Source organism: Chiloscyllium plagiosum, chromosome 2 (genome assembly GCF_004010195.1).
Source record: "Chiloscyllium plagiosum isolate BGI_BamShark_2017 chromosome 2, ASM401019v2, whole genome shotgun sequence".
Classification (NCBI taxonomy): domain Eukaryota; kingdom Metazoa; phylum Chordata; class Chondrichthyes; order Orectolobiformes; family Hemiscylliidae; genus Chiloscyllium; species Chiloscyllium plagiosum.
The window spans coordinates 113,520,095-113,547,374 of record NC_057711.1 but is presented as its reverse complement, the minus strand read 5'-3'; the positions used below and the strand labels follow the sequence as shown (position 1 = coordinate 113,547,374).

The following is a 27,280-nucleotide window of genomic DNA, read 5'->3' as shown; positions in this document are numbered from 1 at the left end:
GATGGGAGGTGGGTGAAAGAGTTTTGATGGGTGATGGGTGAGGGTTTCGTTGGGAGGTGAGTGAAGGCGTTGGATGGCACGTGGATGAGGGACTGGATGACAAGTGGATGAGATTGGTTTGATGGTCTTTTTGTCTTCCCTTTTCTTATACAGTATTGTTTTCTTTACAATGTGCAATCTTAAGAGCGATCCTGTTAATTCATACCTGATTTGCTACAAGCATCGATTTCTTCTCCAGCGGTGTTGGTATGAGTTGACTTGCTGACTCCACTATATATCCAGAGTTGAAACCTTGGGAAAAAAACAAACTGTTTCTTTCATTTTTGTTTTCCAGCCTTCTCTGTCATCTTGACTGTTGTCAACAGGACAGTTGGATTGGAAACAATGTTGTGATGTTTTCTCCTTACCAGAACAGTCACTTCGGGAGGTGGCTCCAGTGATGGTGGTTGTACCATAGAATGGACAAGCGAGACAGAATGACTTGCCTGAATCAGGCTGATAATAATCTCTGGGACAAGGGTAGCAAGGCATTATACCAGAGCGTGAAACATGTCCTGCAGAACATGGCACTGGGCATTGGGAAGAAAAGGTAGCAATTCAAAATTCATTGTCCTTATTTTGTCACATTAAATCACAAGCAGCTCACTATTTGTGTCATCTTACATTGCTTTTAAGAGTCTTTACTTTTCAAAGTTTCAATTCAAATGAGGAACTATCACGGATCTGTCAGAACATTATTCATTAAATCGTACACAGCTTAAGCTGGATTTGTCTTGATACTGAAACACAATATATGGCAAGAATCTATAAATAAGCTGGATACTTATGGCTCAACTCCTGAATCCCATGAATAATAATAATAGTGCCTGGCAAAGTTCAAGTTTTGGAGTTTCAAGAATTGAAGTCAACTCTTAAAAGTCTTAAAACCCAAGATTGTGGATTCAATTCCTGCACTGGCTGCAGTTACCATGAAAAATTCTCCTTCTCAAACTCTACCTTTGCCTGAGGCATGGTGATCCTCAGGTTAAACACAACCAATTGTCTCTCTAATGAGAGAGCAGTCCAGTGGTGTGGTGAAACTATGGTGAATTTATCTTTATTAAATACAAACAAATATGCAGCTGGTCTGGTGGGTTTGGAAAACTGGGTTAAGTTCGGAATTCAAAACGTTTTGTAACTGCAACAGCACCCCTCTCTCCAGACCCATCAACCACCACCATCAGCCCAGTAATGTTTAGGGAACCTTTGGTATTGGCCTGCCTTTGCCTTCATTACCATGACAACAGCACTGCCAAAGGAGGTGGGCCCTTCAAAATTGAAGCACTGCGAGTAAAGGAGCCACAGTCAATATTGAAGTTTTTGAGCTGGCGGAGATATTTTCTGGAACTGTTTCTGCTGGTTTGGGATTTAAGGAGTCTGTGTAACATTTGCAGTATTGAATGAATAACACTGTGCCCAACTTAAACTTAAACCAACAAAGCTTCAACCAAGGTGATGAAATTATGGGGAAACTCAGATTCACATTTAGTTTTTCAATATTGATCATAAGCAGGGAAATGAAATTACTCGAAGGACAAAGAGACAAGAGGAACTTCTCTCATTCCATAATCAGTGGAGAGAATGGGATTGTCATGAGCAAATATTAAAGGTACATTCGCGTTCAAGCAAACACCTATGCATTAGCTGTGCGTTTGCCTGAGTTGAGATTATTTTCTAACTTGTGGAATCCAACTACTTGGCATGTTTCCTCCAAGATTCATTCTACAATGTTCTTTTAAACAGGGTGGCACAGTGGCTCAGCGGTTAGCACTGCTGCCTCACAGTACCAAGGACTCAGGTTCTCAATTCTACCCTCAGGCTGTGTGGAGTTTGTACATTCTTCTGTGCCTCTGGGTGCTCTGTTTTCCTCCCAGAATCCAAAGATGTACAGGTTAGGTGGACTGACCATGCTAAATTGCCCATGATTAGATTAGATTAGATTACAGTGTGGAAACAGGCCCTTCGGCCCAACAAGTCCACACTGACCCGCCGAAGCGAAACCCACCCATACCCCTACATTTACCCCTTACCTAACACTACGGGCAATTTAGTATGGCCAATTCACCTGACCCTGCACATCTTTGGACTGTGGGAGGAAACCGGAGCACCCGGAGGAAACCCACGCAGACACGGGGAGAATGTGCAAACTCCACACAGTCAGTCGCCTGAGGCGGGAATTGAACCCGGGTCTCTGGCGCTGTGAGGCAGCAGTGCTAACCACTGTGCCACCGTGCCGCCCATGATGTGCAGGGTTAGCCATAGGACATTCAGGGTTAAAGGATAGGGGGTAGGTCTGGGTTGGATGCTCTTTCCAGGGCCAGTATGGACTCAATGGGCTGAATGGCCTGCTTCCACACTGTAGGGGTTCGATATCAACATTTTGAGATATGTTTTCTTAACAGTATTGCACATAAACATAATGATTTTCCACTAAATGCCTCCCTATATTGTTTCAATACAGATATTCATGTACTTATTTTAAACTGAAGCAAAACACTCAGAAGTGCAGCAGCAGCAAAGGCACAGTAAAGTTTTTGAACTGGTAGAATGCCAGTCAGAATTTCTTTAAAATGAAGGTGATGTGGTTGCCTGATTTCAATAGACATTCTGCCAATGTTATCACTTGAATAAGTGCAACAAATGAAATGAGCATCTTCAACCAATAAATATATAAACAGTCATTTCACAAGTGGCTAGCCTCATTTAAAAAGTGGGGAGGGAGTGAGGTGTTGGTTGTATAAATATTCTAGGACTTTTTGAGATGTACCTCCGCACTCAGAATCTTCAATGGCTCCTCTTTTCACTGTGGTCAACTCGTCTGGGCACAGAAGGCACCTCTTTGCACTGTATGCTGGCTGAAAAGTTCCCAATGGACAAGATTCACACATCTCCAGGCCGTTTGAAGAGTATGTTCCAGGTTTGCATTGACCTAACACAGCAAGAGAACAGAAGTCAATGTATGGCAACATAGCTTGTAGAATGGGATACCTGAAATTTTCAAATTACTTGCAACTTGCATTGTGCCTGTCATGACTTCAGCATGACATAACAGCCATCAAGTCGTTGTCAATGTCGGAATGTTGAGAAATGCAACCTTCAGTTTATGCAAGATCTCACATGCTCCAGATGATCACAATGCCCAAGACTGACTGTGTGGAGTTTGCACGTTCTCCCCGTGTCTGCGTGGGTTTCCTCCGGGTGCTCCGGTTTCCTCCCACAGTACAAAGATGTGCAGGTCAGGTGAATTGGCCATGCTAAATTGTCCCATAGTGTTAGGTAAGGGGTAAATGTATGGGTGGGTTGCGCTTCGGCGGGGCGGTGTGGGCTTGTTGGGCCGAAGGGCCTGTTTCCACACTGTAAGTAATCTAATCTAATTGGCTGTACCCAATAATGTTAAGGCTCTCTCAAAGTAGCACAGTTGGAAATTAAAAGAGGTATTCAAACTTGAGGTTTACTTTCAAAGGAATTTGACAAAAAAAATAAAAATGCAGATCTTACAGGGTCTGTTTCTGTGGTGTATCACTCTATGACTCTGTGTTGAGGGAGTTGAGACTATCTTGAACTGTGTGCTTCAATTATCCTGGGTCCCAGGTGTTTGACTGCAGAGGACTGAATTCTTATTCCTGGGTCAGGAGAGTGGAGTTAAGACAATTCCTCTGGAAACCTGACCTGGAGAAAGTGTCCAGAAATGGGAATTTTTATCCTGGGATGGCTGGATTCTCTAGAATAGGTCACTTGGGAATGAGTGCAAAGGTGGGAGGATGCACAAGGCCTGATTCAACTCAGAGTTGAGGTTTAAGCATAAGCACTAACAGTTGTCTCACCCTCGGAACTCATGCCCATTCACCTTCCCTGCAACACAGTCTTTGTGACCCATCCTTGCCAACTTATTTCACTCTCTATGGGAGGGGATGTCATGTTTAGGATTTAAACATTTTGCCACTTGATGTACTGGTATATGACAGAAGTGGGTACTGCAGATACTGGCGATTAGAGTCAAGATTAGGGTGGTGCTGGAAAAGCATAGCAGGTCAGGCAGCATTCGAGGAGCAGAGAATTTGACGTTTCGGGCAGAAGCCCTTCATCAGGAATTCTAATGAAGTACTGGTATATGGCCCAAGCACTCCTGGGTTAGCTGCAGCGCAGTCAAATATTGAGTAACGTGAAACTCTCTCTACTTTTTGCCAATGTTAAGAGGAAGTTCATACCCAATGTTCAAGGAGTAAGACCAAAGAGCATGGGATTTATTGAGCAATTCAAACTTCCTCCCACCTCTCTGCAATATTGTAAATTGTGAATTCACCTACACAATGAGAAAGATTATACAATCAGATAGACAATATCCAGTTTAATTGGCTGACAATGGTGGATATGACAGCCTGGCTGAAGCTTAAATCCTACAACTTACTGTCCACCCAGGAAACAAATGGGCATATTCAGTGAGATCTGGAAAAGTAGTCTTGACTCCTCTTATAGACAGATGGGGAGAAAAGGCTAGTAGAACTGGTAAAGTTAGTTGGTTAACACATAATGACTGATGTGCACCGTCAACCCATACATTGTATATGACATACATATGCCATATGTTACAGGAAGCATTGTGGAACAAGTTTGAAGACATCAAGATTTAATAATCTGTTGAGACTAAACGCCATGGCCCACCATTGTCAGATCACTGAACTCCACAGAGTTCAAGAATTGGAGATGGACCTTTCGATTGCATCAACCTTTCAGCAGTTGATGGGCACCCTGTAGTCAATTCAAAGAGGGTTTTCAAAGAGCTAGCAAAAGACAAAAAGGGCTGAATGGCCTCCTTCTGTTCTGTGATGAATATGTCCTATCTTGTGTCCCTGACCTATAAGAACAAACCACTCATCATCAAGCTCATCTGACTGGAGACTCTGAAGATTGGAGCAGCGTCAGAGTTTGTGCATGTGAAATAAGAATTGCCCTTGGGTTGCCAACCCTCGAGGACTGTCCTGTAGTCAGCGAGAATTGAAAATTGATTTCAAGGACATACCTGGGAGAAAAATGTCATAATTGGCATGAAGAATAGATCCTTTTTCACTTTAGGTGATTAGAAATCTAAGTGTTGGAGGTTTCTTAAGAAAGGGTGTTCAACTGAAAATTAAGCTGGCAATGAAGAGTTTGATCTATTTTTAATTGGACATATTGTGCAACTAATGGGATGAGAGTTAGAAAGAGAACATATGTGATTAATCATCCAGAATGGAGGTGGACCTTTGCATTGCTTGCTGTTAAATGTGTACCCATGGTTAAAGCTTTATACAGGAAAACATCTGTAAAATGTCATCTCCCTCACCTTTGCATTCATCAGTGCTCCTGCCATGTAGGTATTCAGTTGAAGTGCCAGGGGGACACATCTTGCATTCCAGCTGTCCCTCTTCATCCTGATAGGACCCGATCCAGCAGCTTTCACAAGCATGATGTTCCAATGAGTAATATGTCCCCACTGGGCAATTCACTGCAAAATGTGGTTTTATTTTGCACAGGGAAGGGAGAAAGCATGAAGAACAATTGTAAATCAAGTCTTCCATTTATTTGAATAGTGTTCAAAGAAAATTTCTAAAAACATTTGCATTTATTTCATGTCCGCTGGACACCTTACAGCCAGTGAGGTACACATTAAAGTGCAGTTATGTCTGTAAAGGAGGAAACATGACAGACAATTGATGTACTGCAAGCCTTCAGATTGTGCTAATGACCAGATCATTGGTTTTTGAGATGCTGTTTGAGAGATAAACATTCCAGGGAAATCATTTTCTTTGAATTTCTATCATGGGCCCTTTTACATCCACTCAAGCAGATGGACAGGCCTTGTTTTGATGTCTTGTTTAAAACCAAGTGGTGCAGCATTCCACAACCAAACCTCTTTCCAATAGGCAGCTCTTTTAATTCTGGAACATCATCATTTCAGGCTCAAGGTACTGCACTCAATGACAATAAACGAATGGCAGTATAGTTCCAAGGATGATGTGCAACATAGAAGCCAATATGAAGGCAGTAGAGTTGCCATGCTGCTGTCTGCTGCCATTGTCCTTTGGGATGGCAGAGGTTTGGAAGATACTGTTGAAAGAGGCTTGTCATTTTGCTGTCGTGCATCTCTGGATGGTAAACACTATTGCCATTAAGCACTTGTAGAGAGAAATAAACTTCTAAGTTGGGGGACATGGCACTAAGTAATTAAGCATGCTTTGTCTTGGATGTTATCAAGTGTTTTGTATGTTGTTGGCTGCACTCATCCAGACAAGTGGGAATATTCCAGTGCATTCATGACTTGTAAACTGTAGATGATGGACAGACGTTAGAGGAGGCAGGAGTTACATAATCCTGATTCCAGCGTTACTGTGGAAATACTGAGCAGAGATGAACTACAATGGGATGTAGTGGAGGACAGTGGTGCAGTGGGGAAATTAATTGGGAGATTTAATTTAAAATGATAGAAAAGAAAATGGGCAGAAAGAAAAAGGATATGACAAACATGAAGACTTGAGGTCAAATTGACTAAATCCAGAAGATGCTCCTTTCCATCAACAGTATTTCAATTTAATTATAGTATTTACCCTCTGAATACTTACCACACATACGTTCCTTTAACACTGAGCCTGGTCTGCAGAACAAAGTTGCTTTGCTGCTCTCCAGTGATTTGCTGTCTGACTGAACCACCTCAGAGGCAAAAGAGAATTGGTAAAGTGGGTCGCTGTCCAATGCCCTCTTCAGTCGTCTCACAACATGGTCCAAAGTGTGAAAGAGTCGCTTTTGATTATCTGATTCTGCCGTTTCATTTTTGTTATCTGGCAATGCTACACTGGCTGCAAATTGGAAAGATAAGGAAAATATTGTCACTGCCTGATTTCATGTGCTCACACATATCATTGCTTACAGAAACAGCTTGAATCTGTAGATGACGTCTGTTGGACCTCAACTAGAGCATTGCACTCAATTCCTGGCACCACAATTTGGGAAGGGTGTGAAGACATTGGAGAGGGAGCAGAAAAGATGAATGAAAATAATTCCAGGGTTGGAGGACTTCAGTGACATGGATAAAGTGGAGAAACTGTTTTCTTAGAGGAGTTGAGAGGAGATTTGATGCAGGTATTCAAAATCATGAGGCATCTGAACAGTATACAGAAAGAAACTGTGTCCATTTTGAGAATGATAAAGAATCAAAGGACACTGATTTATGGTGAACAGCAGAGGAGCCAGATGGGGCATGAAGTCAAACCTGGTGGAATTAGGATCTGGAAAACATTGCCTCTGAATTTGGGAGTGGCAGCTTCAATTGAGGCCAAAGACAGAATCTGTAAGAATTGCAAGAAAAGAATTTGCAGGATGCTAATGGAAACACAAGGGTGTGAGAAACACTTACAGAGGCACAGACCCCATTCTCTAATGTCCTGCCTATACAATTCATCAACACATCTATCACTGGGATGCTCTACCTTTTATGTTAATCGAGACACAAGACTTTATTATCCAATCGGACATTTCTTCAGCTTCAATCAAGTTGTCACTTCCCCCAATTATGATATGATTATAACTAGTAAACAAGACTGTTCAAAGAATTTAAACAATGAATGCATCCCTTTGTCATAGGGTCAATTCACCAAAACTTATCAGCAGCAGCCCCTCTGGCGATTAAATCTTTCCTTATCTGAGACTCTTGGATAATTCTGGATAGTGTGTGAACCAACCCCTGTTGCATACCTACCACTGATATTAAATGCCAGGTGGATTTTCTGGTCTGTCTCTGGAACGTTGAAGCTAACTCTCTGCTTAGATTGCGTCTTTGTCTTCAGAGAAGGCAGATCAGGAGCTGCAGTTAAAGCCTTCTGTCTGTGTGACCGTTTCTGTAATCTGGAGGCTTTCACTGGCTCATAAGAGTATTCCATTTCGCTCAGTGGCTCATAATTATCTCCCCATATTTCTGGTCCTGATGGCAACAGAATGTTTTCCTAGTTAGTGATGATCACTGCTTATTGCTAGAATCAAGAAAACATTAATTTTGAGGAGAAATTTGCAATAGAGCTATTTAGTAACATGCCTAACATTTAAAGAAAATCCAATGGGACTAGTTGAGGAAAGGCTGTTAGAAGAGGAAGTAGTCTCAGCTCAAGTTAACTAAACCTGGATAATGTAGCAACAGAGGTGGCCATTCAGCCCCTGGAAAAAGTGAGGACTGCAGATGCTGGAGTACCAGAGTTGAAAAATGTGGTGCTGGAAAAACACAGCAGGCCAGGCAGCATCCGAGGAGCAGGAGAATCGACGTTTCGGGCATAAGCCCTTCTACAGGAATGAGGCTGGTGTGCCAACCTATCGTATTCCCAGCGCCCCTCCCCCAAATTCCCTCCCCCCTACCTTTTATCTCATTCAGCCCCTGGAGTCTGTACCACATTCAACTCAGTCATAACTGTCATCCATCCAAAGCGAGTCTTGATTCTGGAATTTCTAATATAATTAGCAACAAAAATATGAGTTTTGAAATTTTCAATCAACAACCAATCTCAATAGCTTCTGGATCTGGAAGAAAATTCAAGATTTCCGCTCTTCTCCTTTCACCTGAAGAAAGAGGTCTTCTCTGTCAATCCTATCAACTCCCTTAATCAGTGCCAAGGACCCGGGTTTGAGTCCCACCTCGGGCGACTATCTGTGTGGAATTTGCATGTTCTCCCCAGGTCTGTGTGGGTTTCCTCCGGGTGCTCCAGTTTCCTCCCACAATCCAAAGATGTGCAGGTCAGGTGAATTGGCCATATTAAATTGCCCATAATGTTAGGCGCGTTAGTGAGGGATAAATATAGGGTAGGGGAATGGGTCTGGGTGGGTTACTCTTCGGAGGGTCGGTGTGGACTTGTTGGGCTGAAGAGCCTGTTTCCATTAGGGAATCTTTGCTAATCTTAAGCACCTTAATTAGATCATTCTTTGATTTTCTACACATAAAGGAATACAAGTCTAGTATATCAACCTGTCCTTAAAGTTTCACTCTTTTAACTCCAGTGTCATTTTAGTGAATCTACGCCACCCTCATCTCAGGATAATTGAACCTTTCTGAGATTTTCCACTCAATACTGAAGACAGTATTCCCAATGGGCTCTAACCAGGGCTTTTAATAGCTGTAGAAATCTTCAAATTAGTAAGTAACCCCTTTCAGATCGTGAAACCATAAGCTATTTAATTCATTTCCACATATCCAGTCTGTTAGGATCCAATCCTAAGTGAGACAGGGGGACTGGCAGCTTTCAGGTCCCTTCTCCAGTTCCTCTCTGGAAACCAGTCATTAAGAGCAGGGTCTAGGTGCACCCATTTCAATCCCCAATAGGGCAAATTTGTATCTGTCTGCCATTTCCCCTCCAACTCCTTACTGGAGCTTAGGAAACTAGAAGCTGTGGTGGGGGGGTAAGGGAGATGCAGGAGGATGCGGGGAGCTGCATCTCAGTCTTTTATTATGTACAACTTTGGTCTCCTTAGCTAGGGAGGAATAGAGTTGTCTTAGAGGAAGTGCAAATTTATTTTTAATTCTCTTGAGGGGACATGGGTGTTGCTAGCTGACCAGCATTGCTTGCTCAATCCTAGTCATCCTTGAGAAGGTGGTGATGAGCTGCCTTCTTGAATCATTGTAGTACACATGCAACTAAGGTCAACTAAGATTAACTGGATTGCTTCCTGGCATGAGGGGATTTATCTCGTGAGGAAACATAGTGTGGACTGAGTCAGTGTACCCGAAAGCTTATGAAAATGAGAGGTGATCGCATTGAAATGTCTAAAACTGTTCATGGGTTAAACAGAGAGGTGCTTCCTCCAGTTGCAGATTGTAGAATGTGCTCACTGACTCAGATATCAGCCATTTAGATTGGGATGGGCAGACTTACCTTGATTCAGAGATTTGGAATATTTGGAACTCTTTACTTTAGAGGGCTGTGGATTCTTAGTTGTATATTCAAGGCTGAGATCGCTAGACTTTTTGGACACTTTTGTGACAGTGGAGGGGTATGAGGATACCACAGCAAAGTGAATTATGGTGTGCATCTGCCATGGTCTTGTTGAATGGCAGAGCAGGTTTGAAGAGCTAAATGGCCTACTCCTGTTTGCTACATTCCTGTTTTCTTGTTAACCAATCTGAAACACAGACACAAAGCCCAAAATGATGCTTCAGCCCCATTCCCATTTTCCACCTCTCTCCCCATCACCTTACATCTTGGGTTGGGACACTGGGCAATGCATGCATTATAAAGGAGACAAGTCAGATATCATACCAATGATGGCAAAACCATTGTCATAGTTATAATTGTACTCCAGGCACTGTGCTTTGGGTGAATCTTCCACATTACATTCAACATCATTATCGTCACTACACAGGGAAGGAACCTAAAGATGTTTTAAAAAGAAAAGACAATGTCACTTCAGTACCTCAGAACAATCAGGGCTGTCAAGAAATCTGCCAGTGACTGTATTAATGTCACAGGATAGTATACATGAACATAAACCTCTTCAATAATCACAGTGTTTACAGGTTGGGCATAATTTAGTCACAACCTCCACCAGGCCCATAACCCTCTGCATCCCTCCAATTCTAGCCTCTAGCCCATCATCAGCTTTCATTGCTCCACCATGTGTGGCTGTGTTTTCAGTTTCCTAAACCCTAAGCTCAGGGATTCCCTCGTTAAACATCCTTCTCTCTCTACCTCTCTCTTCTCCTTTAAGATGCTCCTTTAAGTTTATTTTGTTCCTTTGAATTTCTCTTTATGAGATATTTGGCTCTATTCGAAGCCTTCTATACAGGCAAGGATAGAATATAGATAATTTTCCAACACCACATGACTTTGCTGTACTGATATGAGGGTTTTTACCGTATCAGCTAAGGCATTGCCGAAAGTCCTCTCGAAGTTATCCAACAGGGTGAAGTCATCACATCGATTTACATTGTACTGTACCTCAAATTTCTTCTGGCCGTTATTCCCAAAGCGTTCCACTGCAATGGGTCAAAAAGAAAGAGGGTGCTCAGTTCAAGAGCTCGAGTCAGCTTGAAAATTTTGCCCTGAGAGTGAGGAACCTGACATGCGGATCATGCCCAGAGCCTGACCTCATGCATTTTGATGGTGTCCTTTGGCTCAGTTTAACTGGAGCTGGTCAATTGGTAGGTAGCCATGATGTGGAGGTGCTGGTGTCAGACTGGGGTGGACAAAGTAAAGAAAAACTTCTTGGATTATAACCTGGTGTATGATTAGTAGATAATGAAAGTATTTTCTGATCCCTATTATGAAGAACTAATCAGGATGTGAGGAAGACTAGCAGCCCTGCTCTCTGGCTGCAATTTCAGTAAAACCGCAGGGACCTTAGAGGGACAAAAGGCAAATAAAATTGACAGAAGGGAGGAGGAAGGGAACCAGAATGATTTAGATAACTCACAACACTCAGTGCTTGAATGGTAACCACTGCAATGACAGGCTGAGCCAGTTGTCTGACTATTTACTGATCCCATGCAAATCTGCTGGTTCCTCCTGTCACGGGTAATGTAACTTATTTTACTGTTTGATTTGCCTCACAGCAATGCAGAGAAAATACTAGTTTCGAAGCGTACAGGCAATGCAGTGCTTTTGACTGCCTTCCAGCTCCTCTTCTGGTGGCTTTTCTCTGAGTCAACATCTAGGCCTAACTTATAGAACATAGAACATAGAACATTACAGCCCTCGATGTTGCGCCGACCAGTCATACCAATCTGAAGCCCATCTAACCTACACTATTCCATATATGTCCATATGCTTGTCCAATGACAACTAAAATGTACTTAAAGTTGGCGAATCTACTACCGTTGCAGGCAAAGCATTCCATACCCTTACTACTCTCTGAGCAAAGAAACTACCTCTGATATCTGTCCTATATCTATCACCCCTCAATTTAAAGCTATGCCCCCTTGTGCCCACCGTCACCATACTTGGATAAAGGCTCTCCCTGTCCACCCTATCTAACACTACACAATACTCCAAGTGCAGCTGCACTAGAGTTTTGTACAGCCGTAGCATAACCTCATGGTTCCGGAACTCGATCCCTCTATTAATAAAAGCTAAAACGCTGAATGCCTTCTTTACAACCCTATCAACCTGGGTGGCAACTTTCAAGGATCTGTGTACATGGACACTGAGATCTCTCTGCTCATCTACACTACCAAGAATCTTACCATTAGCCCAGTACTTTGCATTCTGGTTACTCCGACCAAAGTGAATCACCTCACACTTGTCCGCATTAAACTCCATTAGCCCAGCTCTGCAGCTTATCTATGTATCACAGTATTATGAAGCACAGTGAGCTGAGTTTCACATAATTAAACAGCTAAATGTTGCCTTCAGTGAGCTGGCCAGCCATATACACCACGATGGGACCCGCAACCTCCAGGAAAGATGCAGATATATTGAGCCCAATGGCTTCATCATTTTCCTTAGTCAGCTTCGCATCCAGTGTCTGATAGGTGGCTTTTGGTTCTGCAATGCTACCCCTGGTAAATGTCCAGGGGCATGCTGCTTTGACATGTTTCTCGTCATTTCCCAGAATTCCCTGACCCACCACATCCAAACCCAACTCCATTGTGCCAGTCACATTCTCGCTTGTTCAACCAACAGCAGCAGGAAATGGAGGCAGAAAGGTTACCTGTTGAAGATCTAATTTGCAGTCAATGTGGACAGCAGAACCAGGGTGGCATTGCTCTGTATTTAAGATAGGAGTCTTGCTCCTGATCACCAAACATTAATTCACGCTGAGGCTTTACGTGAAAATCTAGTGCAATTACAGTATCAGCAGCAATTGCCCAATCTGCACAAAATCACTCAAATAAAAGTGAAGTACTGTGGGTGCTGGAAATCTGAAATAAAAGCTGAAAGTACTGAAGAAACTCAGTCTTGCAACATCCATGGTGAGAACAACAGCGTTAACATTTTGAGTCTGATGTAATTCTTCTTCAGAACTGAATGGAAAATGATGCTTTATATGCTATTGGCAGAGGAGGAGGAGGAGCAAATGGTATAGACAGTGAGTGTGCCCAGAGCAAAAGACAAAGGGAGTCCTAACAGTGATAGAGGAGAGCTATAGATGAAGAATAGGCATTAATGGTAGGTGTGAATGGTAGAAAATAGGTCAGCTCTGCTGATAGCAAACCCGCGCAAACAAGGCATATAAGGGAAGGGAGAAGAAGGTATATTCAACTGGAGGACAGTGTTCATGCTCTGAAGTTAATGAACTGTAAAGGCTGGAAAGTGCCTTAGTAGAACATGAGATGCTATTCTCCAGCTTGTGTGGGGCTTTATCGGAGCACTGCAGCAGAAATGTTGGTGTGAAAGCAAGATGGTATATCTCAAGGCAAGCAACTGGAACTCAGGGTCATTCATACAGACAGAGTACAGATGTCCCACAAAGCTTTCGGTCTCATTCTGCTTTGACAACGTAGCACAAAGGTAGCAATGTTAGTTTCGCTGAGTTGAGATGGCGGGAGTGGGACTACTCACTTTCTATTTTGCCTCCCTATGAAAACTGTGAAATCTAATCCACTATCAATACTTTTCCAATGACAAATGATAGAGCTGAAATGAATTTTAAGTTTGAGATGTTCACCCATCCTTTTGGGATTACTATTGTTTACTATTAACACTGCTGGTAAAACCATTTGGCCAACTATGTTGTGCACATTATGAAAGGAATGTTCGATCAATAGAAAGTTCTGTCTAGCGAATGTCACTTACCAGAACAATCAGGCCTCACAGATGAGGCAGCTGGAATCCACAAGCCATCGTGAGCACAATAATAATTCTCAATGGATTCGACAGCAAGTCCATATCCATCGAAGCAGAACAGAGTGCAGTTCACACGCAGGTCATCAGCAACACAAGAGAAGCCTCCATTCAGAGGAGTGAACGGTACTCCGCAAACTGTGTCTAGTGAAGAAAATAGGTGTATCAGGGATTGACATTCCAGAGTCTTTACCATGTATTTTCACTACTCATCTGAATAGGTGCAGCTGCAGTGACACTGAAGAAGCTCAAAAATTGGGTCTTTGTTCTTGCTTCTGGTCTTACTACCCACCAAGTCAATTTCCAATGTACTGTGCTTGCAGTATGCAGGATTAACACTGCTGCAACTGACTGTCATTACTTTGATACTTGCTCTCTACCACTGAGAGGGACAAAGGCTACAAAGTCATGGCAGCTCAATCATCTCCAAGTTTATTCTTCAAGTCATATGCCATCCTGACATGGATATTGGCCTCATACCATCACTGGGTCTGAACCCTGGAATTCCCTATCCACTGTGGAATCCTCATCCAGAGAAGGTTCAGAGAAGCTTTCTTCCTCAATATCGCAGGGAAATCAGTGAACCAGGCGATCAATGTGATCACACCAAACATCACACACAGCCTGAAAAAACATTAATTACATTTAGGTGGCACCTGAAATGTCAATTAAGGGTTCTTTTAGGTGAAAAGACAGCATCAGTGAGAAATGTTTTACTTTGTTATCTTTATTGAGTTTATGTCAAGTATTGAGACCCAAAATGACTCAGAGGGGAAGCAAAATGTGAGCACCTCCTCTAGAGAAGGACTGCAGCAGTTCAAGAGGGCAGCTTGGACAGAGGGTTGTCTTGTAAGTGGGGATTGAGTAGGCTGGCTGTGTTTTCTGTGCTGTTTGAAAGAGCTAGAGATGATCTCATTCAAATTCTAAGATTGTACAGAGTAGACACTGAGAGGCAGTCTTCCCTTCCCAAGACAACCCTCTCATCCCTGGAATCCCTGCAAGGAGACCAAAACTACAAAGAACTCCAGATGTCATAGTATTCCTACATTGTGGAAAGAAGCCATTTGGCCCACTGAGTTTGTACCAACCCTCCAAAGAGCATTGCATTTGTCCCTGTAGCCCCCCATTTACCACAGCTAAGCCACTTAGCCTGCACACCCCTGGACATTTCGGGGCAATTTAGCATGGTCAATCCACCAAACTTACACATCTTTGGACTGTGGGAGGAAACCAGAATACTCAGAACAAACTAACACAGACATGAAGAGAAACTCCACGCAGACAGTCACCTGAGACTGGAATCGAATCGAGGTTTTGATGTTGTGAAGTTGCAGTGCTAACCACTGAGCCACCATGTCATCCATTAAAGATGGCCCCATGATAGGCCTATATAATTGTAGTAAAGATTTTCTTACATTTATGTTCCAAGCTGTTGTAATTAAGGTCAACAATATGTGTTTTGCTTCCTAATTCTGTGTTGTAACTATATGAAACTATGAGTAGTGTACATGGGCCCGCAGATTCATCACTTTATAGAAAATGTTATGCTTTTCTGTTCTTCTAACTGTTGTTCTAACAGGTTGTTCTGATATAATACGTGATTCATTAATGTGAATTCACTGTTATGCGATGGATGAATTGGGGACACAGTTTCTAAAGTGCGAATTTTAAAAACATGTATTGACTGTAATAGGATTACATCACCAACACTTTAAATACTGTCTCTAATGTGCAATTTTTCTATAATGCGGAGTTGCACAAGAACAACCGATACTATAAATTTCCCCATATTATTCTCTACCCACTACCTAGTTTCACTTAACCCATCCACATCTCTTTGCTGCCTTTTTATGTTCTCATCAGTTTATCCTTACCTTCCCCCCACCTTACTAGTTTAAATCCTCCCGAGCAGCTCTAGCAAATCTCCCTGCCAGTATATTAGTCCCCTTCCAATTTAGATGCAATCCGTTCTTCTTGTACAGGTCACATCTACCCCAAAAGAAATTCCAATGATCCAAAAATGTGAATCATTGGAATTCTCTCATACACCAGCTCCTCAGCCATGCATTCATCTGCTCTATCCTTGTATTTTTGCCCTCATGAGCTCGTAGCACTGGAAGTATTCCAGATATTACTACTCTCGAGGACCTCCTTTTTAAATTCATGCCTAACTCTCTGTAATCTCCCTTCAGAATCTCAAACTTTTCCTCCCTATGTTGTTGTTTCCAATGTGTACAATGACTTCCTGCTGGTTCCTCTCCCCCTTGAGGACATTCTGGACCCTCTCTGAGACATCCTTGATCCTGGCACCAGGGAAGCAACGCACATTCTGATTTTTTGTTGCTGGCCACAGAAACATCTATCTGTACCTCAGACTAGGGAATCCCCTAATACAATTGATCTCTTGGAACCCAATGTACCTCCCCGCCCCGCATTGTATTAGAGCCAATCTCAATACCAGAAACTTGGCTATTCATGCTACATTCCCTTGAGAATCCATCACCCCCTGCATTTTCCAAAATAACATACTTGTTTGAAATGGAGATATCCACAGAAGACTCCTGCACTACCTGCCTACCTCTCTTACCTTTCCTGGAGTTAACCCATCTCTGTGACTGTAACTGCGACTTCCCCCCCTTCCTATAACTGCCATCCATCACATCCCCTTGCTCTTGCAAATTCCTCACTACCTGCCTACCTCTCTTACCTTTCCTGGAGTTAACCCATCTCTGTGACTGTAACTGCGACTTCCCCCCCCTTCCTATAACTGCCATCCATCACATCCCCTTGCTCTTGCAAATTCCTCATTGCCTCTAAGTGTCTCTCCAACTGATCCATTCAATCTGATAGGATTCACAACAAATGGCATTTATTGCAGATATAATCCTCAGTGACCCGTAAACTCTCCCTCAACTCCAACATCCTACAAGAAGAGCATGTCACTCTACTAAAGGTCATTTTTGCTTCTTTCAATCAACAGACCCAGAAAATAGCACTATCTTATTCCTCTATAAATACTGTTCCAGGTTAAATTAATACTTATGGCTTATATTTTTAAGTTTAATCAAGAAACATATCTCAATAAAACATATAATCAAGAAAGAACCCACTCTACTCATTACTACAGACTTATTGTAAGGCCACGCTTAAAATATCCACTTATCTGTTTCTGTGCTGTGACCTCTCCCAAACAGGTTCTTCCAAGATCAGTTATGAATTTCACTGTTTGTTAATTTTCCCAGAAGCACTCCGATGTCCAGCGATACATAAATTCAACAGCAAAGGTAGTAACTGTGTGGGTTCACTACTCTGTCAGTTAGCAATGTGGGTTTCTTTCTCTCTCTCACTCCTGCACTGACCTCACCATGTGCTTCCTTTGTCTGTTCCTCTCCCTTTTAAAACTGCTGTTGTTTTGACTTTTTTTAACAATGCAATGCAACAGCATATAAAACAGTAATTGCTGCTCCTGGAATTCAAGGAGATCACCTCCAACACCTAAAATACCTCAAAAAAAGGAGCAGTTGTAACAGCCAGAAATTTTTCCTGTCCTGCATCTTGGATTATCTGTCTTCGGATTTGGTTCACATCTCAACATAGTGTCAAAATCAAATCTAACCCCCTCAGTTTTTGAAGCTGTGGATAATGATGAGTACATTTAGGCTGTCTAATCAACCACAGAATCTTACAGTGAGCCATTCAGCCCATCAGTGCCCATGGTCCCTCTTTGAAAGACCAATCCCATTTGTCCCAGTTCAGTCCCCTGCTCTTTTCCCATAGAGCTGCAAATTTCTCTTTTTAAAGAAGCCATCCAATTTCTTTTAGATTACAGAATCTGCTTTCATCACCCTTTCAGGCAATGCATTCCTGATCACAATAATTCACTGTGCAAAAAAGGAAAACAAAATCTCCTCATTTCCCGGCTGCTCTTTCATCACTTTCCTTCAATTGGTGTCCTCAGGTTAGTTAATTGATGCAAAAAAATTTACAAAGGTAAAATACAAATGTTTTGAGTTGGTGAGCAATAGCATTATCTTGTACCTCTGATGATGATTCGAATGTCACAGATCCTGTTATTGCCGGAAGGATCCGTCGCAGTGTAACGAACAACTGTCTCACCACGTGGGAAAAAATCTCCAAGTGAATGGGTCTTCTGAATCGTCACTGGAGAACCTAAGAACAAGGACATGGAGGGATTTCAGAAGTAGAGTACGTAACTTATTGCTTGTGACAAGGCAACACATTGGTAATGGCTGAATTCATTCATCTATCTCTAGGATTGACATTTGACTTCTCACCCTGGCTGGTAACCCGGAGAATGGATTGCCTACCCTATATAGAACTTAAAGCATGCAGAGACCGCATGGGCCCAGTGCCAACCTGACTGGAAGTTCCCTCCTTGGAAGGAGATTTGCAATTAGATTTATAATAGGGTGGTTTGTCATGCATTCCTTGATACACAGCCAGAGAGAGACATCAAATCCAAAATTAAACCATTGTCAATTAAATGATCTTACATTTAGAGACTTAGATACATGTAACCCGATTCCCATCTGAAAGCTGTTCGTGTTGTCAATCATAATACCTGAATTATCTGAAAACTGTGGTTCCTCCCAAGTAGCCTGATACGTCTCCTCATGTGTCAAGATGGGCGATGGTGAACGACACCTGTCAATCACAGGGGGTTCAGTATCTAAAGGAATGTAAACAAAGCATTCCCTAAGTAAACTCTTCACTGAGTTGTTAGTCAATTGTAAATAATGGTTCATTGGAATTGGGCAGATTGCGCAGCACAGAGACAGAACGTTTTTAATACTCAGCTCCCAGTTTCCTTTCAGCAAGTGTATTCGTGAAAAAACTCTTCAACTTTGATGGAATAGCATGCAATATTCCAAAAGTCAGGCATGCTGTCCCATTGTAATTATCTAACAGGATGATCCAACATTATCCCCTATCTGGTCGAATTCATTTTATATTATAGTATGAAACTATAAAACAAAATGTAAAACATAAAAGAATATTATAAATATTTTGCCAATCTTTAAACATTTTTTCTCAAACTTCCATTCCCACTGCCACCTGGATTCTTTCGTCCAACAGTGGTTTGCCCTCAGCTGAAGGGCTGCTTATAGGTACCATAAATGGTCTGGGCCTAAAGATATTTCTGTAGAACCTATCTTCGGAGGGGCGGTCTTGTGGCATCACCTTTGTCTCTGAGCCACGGGCTCCAGTTTCAAGTCCAACTCCAGGACTTGATGGCAATGGGAAGCGTTTTCATATTATGGCCATTACCCCAAAAATGCTTCTGAATATAGGACTGTGAGAGCAGGAGAATTTCAGAAGCATTTCCTGCCAGTGATCCCCTCAAATTATAGCCTCTGGTCTCAGATTAGTGACTTGTTTCCAGGAAATATCAAGCAACAAAAACAAACATAGGAATCTGCATAGTCTGCCTCTAGGTTGGGGAAGTCTCTAAGTCTATCCCACGAAGCATTTGGGGTCAGGCGGACAAATAATGGATGGACCTTACTTCCCCCAGCAGAGTGGGACAACAGGAAATTCTGACAAAGAAAGTTACTGAAGCATGTCTGAAAAATACCCGAGATATTTTTGTGTCATGCAAGCCCGAAATATCTCACTTCGCCCTGCCTTGATCAATTCCCACAATTTCTACCCATAGGTTTCATATTTACTGTACAGGGAGGGTCCTTTCCACCAGGGTTCAAAGCCCCAGTTGTCTAACAGTATATATTGGCATTTCATCTTGCAACTGAAATTTCTATGATCCATTTGAGGTCAGTTAATTCAACAAGATTTGAAATACTTTAACTCAAGAAAAGTGCACAATTGTTCCCAATGCTACATTAGCTCAGAATAATTTATTAACAGTATTTAGAAGAATTTGAAATTTACAGGATCAGGAAGGGGGAGTTATGGTATTACCGAACCACCTGAATCAATCAGACTGATGTAATCTTCATGGCATATTTAATCCCAAGATAAGCCAACGATCGTATAATCATGCTGTCACTCAGACTGCCTATCTCCAGTGGTGTAGCACTGCTTAACTCTACCCTTGTCTTGGCTCATCTTCTTCATGAAAACCTCAGCCATTTCTTTTGTTTCTATCTTTAGACTTGACTATACAAACACAATCCTGACTGGTCTCTCATGTTGTACCTTCACCAAACTTGAGGTCATCCAATATTCTTCCTAAGTCCTTATTCGCACTGAATCCCATTAACTTGTAACCCCTGTGGATGCTGATCTCCTTAAAATTCCCAGTGGTGTTTTCAAATCCCTCTGTATCACTATAAGCTCTCATATTTTTTCTTTATTCTGTAACAGGACGAGGGCGTCACTGGCTAGGCAGCATTTATTGCCCATCCCTAGTTGAGAGTCAACCACTTTGTTTGTAGGTCTGGAGTCACATGTAGGCCAGACCAGTTAAGGATGGCAGACTTCCTTCCCTAAAGGACATTCGTGAACCAGATGGGATTTTCTGACAATTGGCAATGGATTTATAGTAGACATTGGATCCTTAATTCCAGATATTTACCGAATTCAAATTCTACCATCTGCCGTGGTGGGGTTTGAACCGGGATCCCCGGAACATTACCTGCGTCTCTGGATTAACAGTCTAGTGATAATACCATGAGGTCATTGCTTCCCCACGATATGCCTCTGAGATATCTATTCACCTCCAATTCTTGTTCCTAGCATATTCCTGATTTTAATCACTCCACCAGTGGTGGCTGTGTCATCAGCTTTTTGAAATCAAAGCATTGGAATTCCTTCGAAAAATCCTTTGTACTTGTATGATTCATTCCTCCCATTACAACGCTCCTTAAAGCGTCCCTTTTTGACCAAGATATCAATCACCTGGCCTGATATCTCCTTCAAAAATATACATATCTAAATTAGTGCAGGGCTTTGAGGGCTCTGTGTCAGATAACAACCGTTATCTTTAAGGTCATGGAGAAGAAAGAAGCCATAATTTCAAGATACATAGCCATTTGAGATCACTTTGATAACATTACTCTACTTCTTTGCCTTTTGAAAATATGTTGCTGGAAAAGCGCAGCAGGTCAGGCAGCATCCAAGGAGCAGGAGAATCAATGTTTCGGGCATGAGCCCTTCTTCAGGAATCAACACATTCCAGCAACACATTTTCAGCTCTGATCTCCAGCATCTGCAGTCCTCACTTTCTCCTAGAAGTTCTTTGCCTGTTGCTCAACTTCCTTAAACAAAAAATTACTAGGGATTGGAACATTACCTAAATCACAGAAGCCAGAGGATTCTTGGCTAAGGTCCAGTTTACTCACTCCTATCAAGTGTTACTCACCAATAACCTTTATAATAAAGGAGCAATTTGCTTTGTTTCCACTCTTGTCTACTGCCGTGTAGGTGATGGTGATTTCTCCAATTGGGAAGAGATGAGGTGGAACCACGGCAGGAGTCACTTGTAAAGACACCTTATGATGCAGAGGAAAGATTACTGTGAGTGATAAAGTTTGTAAATTCAATCATGGGTTAACAATGAGAGAAAAACCTTCCAATTCTTCTACTAAATAACGGCTGTAGAATTTTCAGTGCCCAACTGAGAAAAGGGACAAATGGAAACTTGGTTGAATATTGTGTATGAGTATGGCACCTCTGGTAGTGCAGCACGCCCCTAGTATTGTCAGCCTAGAGTTTGTGTTCAAGTGTCTGGACTGAGAAATAACTCAACAATGTTCTAACTCAAGCGACATGAGTTTTATTCACCAAGACCCAGCTGATACCAGATATTGAACACAGTTTCGAGATCAAACTTCAACCAGAAGTCCAGCACTCACCTCATCAGCTGAATTGTCATTTGTTTTTGGTGGCTGCCAGTTAACATTTGCTGTTTTCTGATGTTCTGCAGTCGCCACCTTGACTTCCTCTGGACAGTAGATTTGAGGAGCTTCGATATCTAATTGATATAACCATATGGAAAAAAATCATCTCACCAATTAAATTTAAACAACACTGTGGAAAATGATCCTTTTTAATGCAATACGATTCACTCAGTAGGAAGCTGAATGGCAATCAAATGGCAAGTACAAATTGTGTTTCTACAAAACATCTACCCCAGACAGGAATGTATGAAACAACTGATATCAACAGTAAGTTTGGAGCCATTTGAAGACAGAGGATCAGTGAGTCGTGCTGAGGACACATAGGGCTGCATGATAACGGATGCATTTATGATAGCTTTCTCCACATTACATGCAATTGTCCCTTTGCTTCAGTGAAATAGATGTCTACATGTCTTTCTTTTTCTTCCTTTACAGCTTCTTTTTTCCCTACTTTTTCTTTAATCTACTTATCTTCTGTGGACAAATCAAGCCAGCCTGGTGAACAGTGAGAGCGCATGGGGGAGAGTGAGAGTCCAAGCCCAACATGGATTGAGCCCAGCGTGGGGGAGATCGAGCCCAATGCGGGGGAGATCAAGACCAGCGTGGGGGAGATCGAGCCCAATGCGGGGGAGATCAAGCCCAGCGTGGGGGAGATTGAGCCCAGCGTGGGGGAGATCGAGCCCAGCGTGGGGGAGATCGAGCCCAGCGTGGGGGAGATCGAGCCCAGTGTGGGGGAGATCGAGCCCAACATGGAGGAGATTGAGCCCAGCGTGGGGGAGATCGAGCCCAGCGTGGGGGAGATCGAGCCCAGTGTGGGGGAGATCAAGCCCAACATGGAGGAGATTGAGCCCATGTGGGGGAGATCGAGCCCAGTGTGGGGGAGATCAAGCCCAACATGGAGGAGATTGAGCCCAGCACGGGGAGATCGAGCCCAGCGTGGGGGAGATCGAGCCCAGTGTGGGGGAGATCGAGCCCAGTGTGGGGGAGATTGAGCCCATTGTGGGGGAGACTGAGCCCAGCATGGGGGAGATCGAGCTCTGTGTGGTGAAATTGAGCCCAGTGTGGGGGAGATCAAGCCCAGCGTGGGGAGATCGAGCCCAATGTGGGGGAGATTGACCCCATTGTGGGGGAGACTGAGCCCAGTGTGAAGGAGATTGAGCCCAATGTGGAGGAAATCAAGCTCAGCACAAAGGAGATAGAACCTTTTTGGGAGTGTGAGCCCAATGTAATGATGAATTTTTAACTTTATTTCTTTATTTTTCTCCTTTTTACCTGAGATTTGTACCCAGGTACCTTTGTACCTAGGATGGCACTGTAAATGGCAGCATTGTACACTTTTCACTGTACTCCTATATCCCTGTACTTCAGTACACAGGACAATAAAACCTAATTCTAATTCTGTATGTAAAAGAAATGGAATGCAGTAAGTTACAAGCTCTGACAAGTCCAAGCAACCTGACTGATGTCAAGAGACTAATAAAAGAAGGATTTGCAATTATATAGCCTCTCATGGCCTCAGAAAATCTCAAAGGCTCTATAGCAAATTAAGTATTTTTAAGACAGAGGTCAGATTTTAAATCCCTCCACTGCCTGCTCATACTGGGTGTGTGCTGTGTGATGAGGGTGGGTTTGTGTAATTGGGGTGGTGCAAGTGAAGATCCTGTTACATTCGAAACTCTTACCACGTCAACCCCCTGATTGTCAGAAGTCTTCTCACTGAAGGCCATTTGTGGGTCTTAATTGGCTAATTAAAGGCCACTTCAGCTTCTGACCATGATACCCTGGTATCCTGCTAGGAGGGTGGGGTGCATGCACAGTATTGGGGGTTAACCTGGGCTGGCTGTCTGTTGGGTGGGGAGGCCTCTGCTGATCATGGACCCTGTGGCCCACAAAGAGGGTCCAACTCCTACAGTAGCAACGGTCACATCCGCACCCCAGAGAGAGAGAGACAGAGACCCTCTTTCCCTCCACAGTGAGGCCTGGCCTGACAGGTCGAGACAATCCCCTCTCATCTTGTCATCTGTGGCCTCATGTTGATGCTCCAGAGCCAGCTGTGGTCTCAATAGTGCTCTGCATGGTGCCACAGTGATGGAAGAGCTGTCTGCCCTCGGAGGTAGGATCTGTGCTTTTAATGACACAGGAACCCTGATGACGGGTAAGTAACCACCCAGCTGGCATTCAATTCCATTGAAGCTCCTGGAAATGGCCACGATGGGGTTTCCATTGGCATTGCCCATCAAATTAAGCTCATTGTCAATGCTGTAATATGGGAATCACCATAGCAACATCTCACCAACAGCAAAGTGAAAAACAATCAGATTATTTAGTGATGTGGGTCGATTGATCCAGGACTTCAGTGAGAATTGTTAAATGCTGCTTCTAGGTAATACCATAAGATGTTTTATATTTACCAGACAGGCCTGACAAACCCTTGATTTCAAATCTTGCCCAAATTAGGGTTTATCACAATACAGGAGTGCTAACCTAGATATTTTATAACCTACAGTCTCAACAGTAGGTCGTGAACGTGAGGTAAGAGTGCAAGCCACTAAGTCAATTGAAAAACCACAAAGTGGCCTCGATTCTTTAGTTGAAGCCAAATAATTTGGATTAATTGTAATGATAGATCAGAATAAAAGTTGTTGAAACTAGCTTTTTGTTTGCTTCATTATTATTATTCAGACCTATTGAGTGCTTGTGAATTGAATGAGCTACCTTGGTCTATTTAAACAGGAAAATATCACTCTAACTGGTTAGCACTCAGGGATTGACAATAGAATTATCATGATTTGGCTGCTGGACCTGTACAGATAATCTAGTTAGGTTTGAGTGTATTCTGCCTCATGATTCATGTGCAAACCCAGATTCTTCTCAACAATGAAAATATTGAGCATTTATACAGCACCTAAGATGCCATACAATATTTACTGAAATGTAATCAGACAAATCTCGACAATAATCAGGAGATCCCAAGCCTGGGCAAAGAGATTGGTTTTAAGGTGCATCTTACTGGAGGAGAGAAAGCTGGAGAGATTTAGTGAATGGGTTCCAGAGTTCAGGGCCTAGCTGAAGGAACAGCCATCAAAGGTTTTATCACACCAATGGAAGGGTACAAATTAATAAACTAATACAGAGCCAATGGAAACTTCTTCTGTTCTTACATTTTTCATGATAACATTTGCACTCTTAAGGAAATCAAGGAACATAGGGATTGGGCAGGTAAGTAGAGTTGATGCCAAAGATCAGCAATGAGTTTATTAAAAGGCAGAGCACACTTGAGGGGCCAGATGTGGCCTAGTTCGGCTCCTATTTCTTATACTTGGTCAGAAACATGGAATTTTCAGGCTGTAAACTCAAAGGTTCTTTCAATGGTACCTCGGCAAAAGGCTTTGTGTAGCATCTGACTCCACTTGCCGTTGCTCATACAGTATACTTCTTCCATGGCTCCAAACAGGCTGTAACCACGACGACAGCTCAATTTGCACACACTCCCTGGTTTCATTGCAGCTTTCCTGCAAACACCGGGGAAAACCAGCACTGCATTCAGCTTTTGGATGGCTGGACAACGGATTTCTGTTGAAATGCAAACAAAAAACAGAACTTTTCATAGATAACATTAATAATAAATTCAACAAAATAGATTAAAGTTGAGTGAAAACATCTGTATAGAAACCATGCAGGTTGCATATGTATGACTTTATTTCTGCATTGGTCTTGGATGTTAGTTTTCCATGTGAAAACTTTGGTTTGGATGTTGACTGTAATGATAGATATGCTTTTTGCATTGCTGGTCCTGAAGTATCCAAATGTTGCTGAAGGAAAGCTAGCATTCCTCTTGATATATTGCCGTGCAGGATAAGAGAACACAGAGAGGCAGAGGCTGCGGACTTGATAATGATTCTATTATTGCCCACATCATCTCTGCATCTACCTTATCAAACCCTTTCAGAATCTTGAATATTTCAATCAGTTCGTCCTTCATTCTTCTCTTTTTTATGGAAAAAAGATCTCTAGTCTGTTTAATATTTCCTTGTACATATAATGTCTTTGTTCTGGTATTATCCGTTTCAATGTCAATATACCTCTAGCCTTTTCATTAATAGAGTCATAGAGATATACAGCATGGAAACAGACCCTTTGGTCCAGCTCATCCATGCCAACCAGATATCCTCAATTAATCTAATCTCATTTGCCAGCATTTGGCCCATATCCCTCTAAACTCTTCCTATTTATGTACCCATCCCGATGTCTTTTAAATATTGTAATTGTACCAGCCTCCACCACCTCCTCTGGCAGCTCATTTCATACACGCATCATCCTCTGCGTGAAAAAGTTGCCCCTTAGGTCCCTTTTAAATCTTTCCCCTCTCAGTTTAAACTTATGTCCTTCAGCTTTGGACTCTTCTAAACTAGGGAAAAGACCTTGGCTATTCACCCGATCCATGCCCCTCATGTAGATATAGATCAGAAATGTACATAGTATTCCAAGAGTGATCCAGGCAAGATTTTACGCCAATTTAAGATAACTGCGCTTTATTATCCCTTTAGTAGTAGAAAACCATGCTTTGATTATTTTTGTGGACATATTCATCTGTTATAAATTGATCGTGTGAGTGCTTTTCCGCACAATGAGTGTTTCGGGTCTGAAATGCACACTGGAAGTGTGATGGAAGCAGTTTCAATTGGAGCATTCAGGAGATTATTCGATGATTATGTGAATTGAAGCAATGTACAGGTTATGGGGAAAAGGCAGGAAAATGGCAATAAATTATGATGCTCATTTGGAGAGATGGTGCAGAACTGATGGGCTAAATGGCCTCCTTCTGTGCTGTAAGACTGCTGTGATTCTGTTATTCTTTGCTGTATTTATGTCTACCTCAAGATCCTTCTGCTCCTCTACACCACTTGGCCAAAACTTTCCGAGCAGAGTCTGGGCCACTTATTCTTCCTATTGAAATGCATTATCTGGCATTTATCAATATTTTAAGCTCATTTGCTAATTACATGCTCATTCTGCAAGTTTATTAACTCTTATATATCATCCTCTGTATTAATGAGTTATGGTTGTACAAAAACATTGGAATGGTTGCAATAGTAATGAAGACAGTGATTGAATGTGACCAGAATTCAGCTCAGTTCCATTTCAAGGAGTTTCATGGGCAGTACGTGCGCCATGTGGACTTGAGTGAATTAGTTCATGCAATTCTGTGCTCACCTCAGTATCTATGCACCATGCTACGCTACACTGCTCTGCTCACAATATAATGTCCTTGGAACCAGTGGAGATACTCACTTTTGCCAAAGCCTCCATGGATTTCCTGCATTGTCTTCTGCGATTCCCACTCACTCAGTACACCTTTCCCCTACCTTAACCAGCAGTAAAACTATTGCAGTCGCTCAATTCTTCCCATTATCTTACTTCAGGAGACAGCATCCTTCAATAATGCACGGAGAACCAAAATGGACGGTGGAGTGACCAACATCTTTGTCCTCATTGTTACGAGGAGAGAATCTGCCTTAATGAGAGAGGACTGTGACCGCTTGTGGTGTTGCCATAATCTCCATGTTC

General features: G+C 42.5%; 1 protein-coding gene across 3 annotated transcripts in view; it reads right to left on the bottom strand.

Moving 5' to 3' along the window:
• Window positions 1-27,280, bottom strand: part of svep1 (sushi, von Willebrand factor type A, EGF and pentraxin domain containing 1) — a 236,178-nt gene that overhangs the window by 110,070 nt on the left and 98,828 nt on the right. For 2 of the 3 annotated variants that reach the window (XM_043716218.1, XM_043716221.1), the window contains exons 7-20: window positions 25,088-25,285; window positions 21,668-21,786; window positions 21,175-21,304; window positions 18,415-18,522; window positions 17,871-18,002; window positions 13,785-13,976; window positions 10,905-11,026; window positions 10,311-10,422; window positions 7,772-7,993; window positions 6,639-6,872; window positions 5,363-5,524; window positions 2,807-2,968; window positions 408-569; window positions 206-291 (exon numbers count right to left, since the gene is read on the bottom strand). In XM_043716218.1, coding sequence (XP_043572153.1) covers window positions 206-291; window positions 408-569; window positions 2,807-2,968; window positions 5,363-5,524; window positions 6,639-6,872; window positions 7,772-7,993; window positions 10,311-10,422; window positions 10,905-11,026; window positions 13,785-13,976; window positions 17,871-18,002; window positions 18,415-18,522; window positions 21,175-21,304; window positions 21,668-21,786; window positions 25,088-25,285 — 2,141 coding nt within the window. The remainder of the gene's footprint in view (window positions 1-205; window positions 292-407; window positions 570-2,806; window positions 2,969-5,362; window positions 5,525-6,638; window positions 6,873-7,771; window positions 7,994-10,310; window positions 10,423-10,904; window positions 11,027-13,784; window positions 13,977-17,870; window positions 18,003-18,414; window positions 18,523-21,174; window positions 21,305-21,667; window positions 21,787-25,087; window positions 25,286-27,280) is intronic. The other variant, XM_043716222.1, reaches the window with a different exon arrangement.